This window comes from Meles meles, chromosome 11 (assembly GCF_922984935.1).
Source record: "Meles meles chromosome 11, mMelMel3.1 paternal haplotype, whole genome shotgun sequence".
In the NCBI taxonomy this organism is placed as follows: domain Eukaryota; kingdom Metazoa; phylum Chordata; class Mammalia; order Carnivora; family Mustelidae; genus Meles; species Meles meles.
Genome location: NC_060076.1, coordinates 96,627,048 through 96,633,759, shown reverse-complemented (window position 1 = coordinate 96,633,759; position 6,712 = coordinate 96,627,048). Strand labels below are relative to the sequence as shown.

Below are 6,712 nucleotides of genomic sequence, written 5' to 3'. Positions count from 1 at the left end.
AAATGTGGGGATGGCCCATGACCACGCTCCTACTTCTTTCTTCCCCTCCTCCTCCTCCTCCTTCTCCTTTCTGGTATTTTACATTTTTCCTACAATGAATATAGAAAACTATTAGAAATTTAGATAGCTCTCTTATGAAAGTAGCCCTCCTTACAAATTCAGCAGGATTTCTGGGTCCTCGTAGGTCAAGGATTGGGTCCTCGTAGGTCAAGGATTGGGTCCTGGAACCAGATGGCCAAATCCTAACTCTCCCAGTCCACTGTGGGCTCCATGGTCTGTAGCAAATGCCTCCATTAACCTTTAAGTATTATTGTCATCAGCATTCGTCCAGCACTCTCTAGACGCAGAGCATTGTGTCCAGCAGTCTGTAGGGATCCCCTCAGCGTGGGTGAAATATTAGCTCATCTATGCAGTGCCACGAGAGTTGTTGGACGTATGAAGGCAATAATGCATTTGTAAGCACTGTGCGTCTTATTACCTGTCTTCCGGCGTATTTTATTTTAATAGCATAAAATCCCAGTCATCCAAAAAAAAAAAAAAAAAAGAAAGAAAGAAAGAAAAAAGAAAAAGAAAAGAAAAGAAAGAAAGGAAGGAGTGAAGAAAGAAGACCAGCATGTTTGGGACTGGCACTGTGACTTAGCATGCATTTTTTTTTTTTTTTTTTTTTTTGCTGGCAAATTCTCCTAGCCCCTGGGACTCTGACAAGTGCCCTTGCTGTAGGTTCTAATCCAAGAAAGCCCCGTTTCTTACTGGCTGCCGCTGAATGCTCTGCAGTGGTCAGTCGGCCAGCAGCAGGGTCTGCCGGCCTGCCCTCCTCTGCGTTCTGCTAACCGTATTCATCGAAGGGCATGGTCTAAAGTAATTTTGCCTCATTTGTGTTTACTGTAGAGTACTGTGGCAAGCAAATGGTCATTTGCCGGGATGTAGCCTGACTGGCGTGGACACCCACCCCGCAGGACACCACCCTGATGCGGAAAGGTCAATGCTCCGAGAAGCAAACAGGTAAAACATTAATGAAAGTCAGGCACAAACCCGGCTGAGTTCTTTCCTTGGGCCTCCGTTCTAATCAAGGGGGAAATGTCTTGCAGAGTTGATATATGAGAAACAGAACGCTTTCATTCGGGGAAGAAGAATTAAGCTCCTACAGTCCTGTTCTCCTGTGACAACTTCCAGGATTTGGAGAGAATTTAAAAAGTGGAGCCCGACAGGGTGAACCAGCCACCCAGGACTGCTGGTAATTCAGGAGAGTTTACTTGGTAGGAAAACAACATAGCACCCGCCTTTGCCCAGAAGGCTCCCTGGCCCGCCGGCAGCCCGCTCCCAGCAGGCCAGCCCCGCACGCCCGTCCCCGGCTGGACAGGGTTCCAGTCAAGCAGGGCGCAGCCCAGACATCTTGGCCTAATGAAGAAGATCGATTCACTCAGGACGCTTCCCTCTCGATGTTTCTCAAAGAAAGTCTTTGTGGGAAGGACTTAAATTCTTTTACTCCTGTAAGTCTGGAAGTGGGGCTGCGAACAGCAGCAGCCCGCGGCACCCGGCTGTGGGCAGGGAGCCCTGGGCATAGCAGGGGGCAGATGCTGGTTCCACTCACAGTTGCTCCCCCCGCTCGTGTGGACGCTGTCTTCCCAGTTTTTGCTTGGCTCTTTGCGGCCCTATCACAGCCATGACAAAATGATGACTCACACGTAAATGCAGTCATCGTGTCATACATGGCATTAACGCCGCAGAGATTGCCGTAAGCCCCATGCCTGTAAGAGGAAAAGGCTCCTGGGAGCGTTCTGCCACCACCGTCCTTGGGGACCACAAAGGGCTGCGCCTGCCGAAGGTCCCGCTTATTGTGCAGGAGGGCCTGCCTGCCTCCTGCAAGCTGTTCTGATAAGCAGCTGTCAGAAGGGAGGGGGCTACGGGGAGCAGGGGGGGAGGGGAGGGAGAGGCTGCTGTTATCCGGCTGGAGGGTCAGCCTGGAGCTGCGGTGCTGATGTCTTATCTCAAGCATGCTCCTGTCCTGCAAGTTTAAAAATCCCCAGAAAATAGCAGAGCTCAAGTTCTGTGTCTCCTCCCCACCTCCCAGCGCTTCCGGGGAGCCTGAATTCATCCCGGCAGGAAAGGGAGCAGGTGCCCTCCTGTCTGGTCAGGGGGGTTCAGCAGTCACTGGGAACCCTGCAAACCACCTCCCCCCTCGGATGGCAACCCCGCTCAATAAAGAGAATAAGTCTGTTTCAGGTATGTTTATTGTAAAAATACTCAAAGCTGCAGCAGCATAATCCTTTAGAAAGGGGAGCATCCCCCACCGCCTGGAAACAGCGGTGCAGGGCTGTTCAGTCCGTCAGAGCTCCTGTAGCTGTCCGAGTCCAGGCCTCGCCCGCCTGGCCTTTCCCCTCCTTCCTGTCGAGCGCGCAGCCTGCTGAGTCACGCCTGCCCAGCCGGTCCGTCCTTCTCGGCCCCGTGGCCAACGGCCCGCCTCCGGCCTTCCCGGGCAAGAAGCCGCTCCCCACACTCGCAGAGTCCCGGGCTGGGGGCCAGCCCGCCCCTGCCGCCGCCGGGCCCCTCCTGCAGGGGGCCGCCCCTCCTTGCCGCTCTCCACGCAGCACTCCGGTCCCGCCCCTCCGAGGGCGCATCCACAGAGCCAGCCGCGCGCTAGGCGCCCCGGGGCGTCACCACGTCGATCAGACCAAGGCCTCCTCCGGGCTGTCACTCGGGGAGGGTGATACTGGGCACCCAGTCGTTGACGCTGCGGCTCTCCTCGCAGAACACGCTGAGCTTCTCCAAGGCGGGGTCCTTCCACGCGTCCTCATTGGGGTTCTGCGGGGAGAGTGCAGAGGTCAGCCTGGCTGGCCGCTGGCCGGGGCGGGGCGACTCCAGGGCGACGCCGGGGAGACGGCGACACTCACCGAAATGAGGATGCAGTGCAGGTCTCCAGGCGCGGCCGCCTCGTCGCCGGCGCCCACGATCGCCGCCAGCCGCTGCACGTCGCCCACGCGCACGATGTCTATGTCGTTCTCGCAGCAGAACGCCTGGATCAGCGTGAAGTGGATCTGCAGCGCGATGTCGCCCTCGTCCTCCGCGTCGGCGGCCAGCACGCAGAAGGTCACGTTGTCGGGGTCCCTGCACAGGCGGCAACCGGGTGGTGAGTTCAGGGCGGCGAGTCCGGGTGGGGGCACCCCCCGCCGCCGTCTCCCGGGTCTCCCAGCCGCCGCCGCCGCCGCCCCCGACCGCCCCACCCGGGGCCGCATCCACACTCACACATTCAGGACTTTGGCGGACTCATAGACGCCGGCGGTGAGGCAGCCCTGGCGCTGCGCCGACAGCAGCAGCTCGTGCAGCGCCTTCCCGGCGCCCTGCATCCTGCGGACGGAGCCAGCGCGGTGAGCGGGACCGGCCAGAAGGCGCGGCGGGCTCCCAGCCCCGAGCACACACACCCCGCGCCCGTGCCCGGCGCTCCGGCCCCGGAGATGCACCTCCGGAGCCCAGTTCCCACCCAGCGGCTCCCCATCCCGGCAGGCCCCAAAGGGGCCGCCCGTCCCGCTGCAGCCAGGACGGAGGCAGATTCCCCGCGCCCGGAGACGTCCGGCGCCCGGCGCCAACCCACCTGGCGGTGCTTTCGGGAACCGAGTCTTGGCCGCGGATTTCCTCCAGAGTCATGGTTCGGTCGCCGAGCAGCTACTTATCCACGAGAGGAGCGAGCGGCGCAGACGCGGCAGAGACGCGGAGCCGAGGCAGCCTGGCGAGCCCACGGCCGGCGAGTGCGCCCCAGCGCGCCGCCGCGCCCCCTTATATAGGCCCGGCCGCCGCGCCGCCAGCTGGCGCGAGGCTGCGCGCCCATTGGCCGGCGCCCGCTTTCTGATGCAAATGAGGCGGTCGCCGCGGCTCGTGCCAGAAGGCCACGTGGGGAGGGGTGCGGGGGATGACAATGCCTCAAATCTGCCGCTTTTGTCGGGGTGTTACCAGGCAGACTGGAGCCTGCAGATTTCACTCGCCTTTTTGTTTTTTTTAAGTCCTTAAAAGGAAAAAGTTAAAAAAAAAAAAAACCACCCTTGCTTGCTAATAGACGCTGCAGTTTATGAAATGCCCCTTTGGGGAAACTGAAGATTTTTTTCTTCGGGCATTTATTGTTGTTGCTACCTTTCTGTTTTCTTCTGTACTTTTAACTGGAAGTTGTAAGACTGCTGCTTTTGAACCGGAACTCAAAGTCAAAACACCCAGCGCGCGCTTTGCGCTGCAAAAGGCCGGGCGCCACGGCCCCTTCCAGCGACAGCACGAGCCCGGCGCGCCGGCGAGGCCTCCCCGCGCGCTCAGCGCCCCGACCCCGCCGCGCTGGAGGGTCCGAGCCGACTCCCCGCCCCGAGCCCGGCGCCGCGGGGCGCTGGGGCGCGCGAGCAGATTGCGGCCGGCGCACGCGGCTCGTTTGCATTTCTATGGAGAGCGCACAATAGCGGAGGTCTGGCGTGTGGCGGTTTGCAGGAGGGACAATCGCGGCTTTCTCTTCATAGCGACACTGTCCACCTGCCGCGGGGTGGGGTGGGTAGGCCCCGCCGCGCGTGGGGGTCGCGGGGCTGCCCGGCGCGTGGGGGTCGGGCCGGGTGCCACTCCTGCTCCCCTGGGTGTGCGTCCCCCGCACGGGCGCCCCTGCACCCGCGGCCCGGCCGTCTGTAATTCCGCCCCCCTCCCCGCCCCCGGGTCCTCGCGCCGGCTGCCGCCGGGTCTACGCAGCCAGGTGCGCTGCGCCGAGACCCGGGGCTCTTGTCCGCGAGCGTGAAGAACGCAGCTCCGAATCCCCTTCCCCGGGCGCCATCTACAGGCTGTCCGGAAGCGCTCGGGCCGCCCCCGCCCCACCTGCACGCGCGTCTGGGGTGCTGGCCTCGGGCCCTGCGGTCCCCGAGAGGCCCGGGCGGGTCCGCTGACCCCACCCCAGCGGCGCGCTCACGGAAGCCAGAGGGAGGGCTGCAAAACCTACCCGGGAGGGAGGTGAGGACAGAAGGGGACTCGGACCCAGCCCTGGTGGAGGCGGAGCCCGCGCTTCTTACGCTATTTTGAAATGTCCGAATTACCTAAATATACGTATATAATATAATCCACACATGTAAAGATACACATATGAAATTCCCGACCACAGCATAATAAAACTGGAAGCTGCGAGCAGACGGTGCAGCCCCACCACTCCGCACCCCGCAAGCCGCGCGTTCAGACCGCGGGCCCACGGAGAGCTGCGCTTTGGGTGTCTGCATCTCTCCGCGCTACTGGGGAACTCCCGCCGGGGTGCCCTTCGTGGCCCCGTTTCCCGGGGGGCCCTGGAGCCTGGAAGGACAGCGCGGGGTGTCCCCGGCAAGCCCAGGCTCCGCTGCGCCACCTGGACGGGTGAGAAGACCCAGGGCGTCGGCGTCCTGCGCCCTCCAGTGGACGTAGAAGCCGCGAGTCAGGGCCCCTTCCTGGAATCCCAGGAGGTGTTTGCTCACCTGGTCCCGGCGTCCCAGGTGCACCTGTCGCGTTCCTGTGCTACTGCTTCCTTTCCGTCTTTCCGGTGGCTCAGGAAATGCTTGGATAAACACGTTTATTTCTAAGTGACTGAGGTGCAGGACTGCTGTTCTTTATGTATCAAATTGCCTTAAAGTGCATTAGCTCCGGTCCGGGAGATGTTGCAAATGGGACTTAGTCACATCTTACCGCAACTGGACGTTTATAACAATACAAATCTGGGGGCTCAGCGGGTCTCAGCCCGTCCTCCTGCAGGAAGGCCGCCGGACAGCCCTGACTGGGGAGGCGGACAGGGGCAGCATTTCCGGCTGGCGCTGAGCCAACCTGCAGGAGGCGGGCGCACCGACAGTGCTCGCGCTATTTTGCTTCACTGCATTTTTAAGGTTTCAGTTTCAGGAAAACCACCTTTCTGACATAGGATACGGCTTCACATGGACTTATTCGGTCAGTCTGAAAGGCAGGCGAGCCCTCGTGTCAATAGGGAAAGAAACATTTTATCTGGAAGCAAATTCGGCCTCGACCAGAACCACCCCCCCCCACCCTACCAACTTACAGTCTGACAAATGCAGGAGCCGCTGGGCCGCCCATTCCTGAGCAGACTAAAGGGAGAGAGTACGGAATGCCCAAACCCTGTCCAGAGTCACCTGCCCCGAGCCAGGCCACATGTCCCCCACCCCCAAACTGCATTCAGGCAGCATCTCAGCCTGCTGGAGCCCCAAGTCCTTGCATGCTGTGACGTCACCCAAATCCCTGGGGACCGCACCCCTAAACCTTCCCCTGAGCCTTAAAAATGCAGGTGGTGTCGAGTTTATTAAACACACATCCTCAGGGAAGCTCTGTTTAAAAAACCCTTTGGGAATGTTATTTAACTGTTTTCGCTAACACGTTCTTTCTCACGGCCCGGCTAAAACGTTGGTGGCATTGCCGCTCCCTGGGGGATGGGAGGACGTGGCTTCAAGTGAGCAGGAAGGCTTAGGAGACAGTCCCTGCTGCGGTTTCTCAAACTATTTGCCTTTGGAGCGAGCCCAGCGTGGCTGCAGAGCAAGCCCACCAGAGCCGCAGGACTCGGGCGGGCTGCCCAGAGCTCTGTGCCACTGTGGGCAGCGTCCCCTTGGCCTCTGGCTTATCTCGGGGACAGAGGCGGAGCCACCTTTCAAAACCAGCAGCTCTTCTATAAAAGTCTGCCTTTCCAGCTCCTCTTGGAAAATGGGAAGATTTGGCCACCGTGTGCCTGCCGCAA

At 60.3% G+C, this 6,712-nt stretch overlaps 1 protein-coding gene across 1 annotated transcript; it reads right to left on the bottom strand.

The window, feature by feature from the left end:
* Positions 1 to 2,213: 2,213 nt before the first annotated feature.
* GADD45G (growth arrest and DNA damage inducible gamma) lies at positions 2,214 to 3,790 on the bottom strand. The gene is made up of 4 exons (XM_046023076.1): positions 3,590 to 3,790; positions 3,244 to 3,345; positions 2,892 to 3,105; positions 2,214 to 2,802 (listed from the first exon to the last, which is right to left on the bottom strand). The coding sequence occupies exons 1-4, from the start codon at positions 3,640 to 3,642 to the stop codon at positions 2,692 to 2,694; spliced, it is 480 nt and encodes a 159-aa protein (XP_045879032.1). The 5' UTR covers positions 3,643 to 3,790; the 3' UTR covers positions 2,214 to 2,691.
* Between the last annotated feature and the right edge of the window lie 2,922 nt (positions 3,791 to 6,712).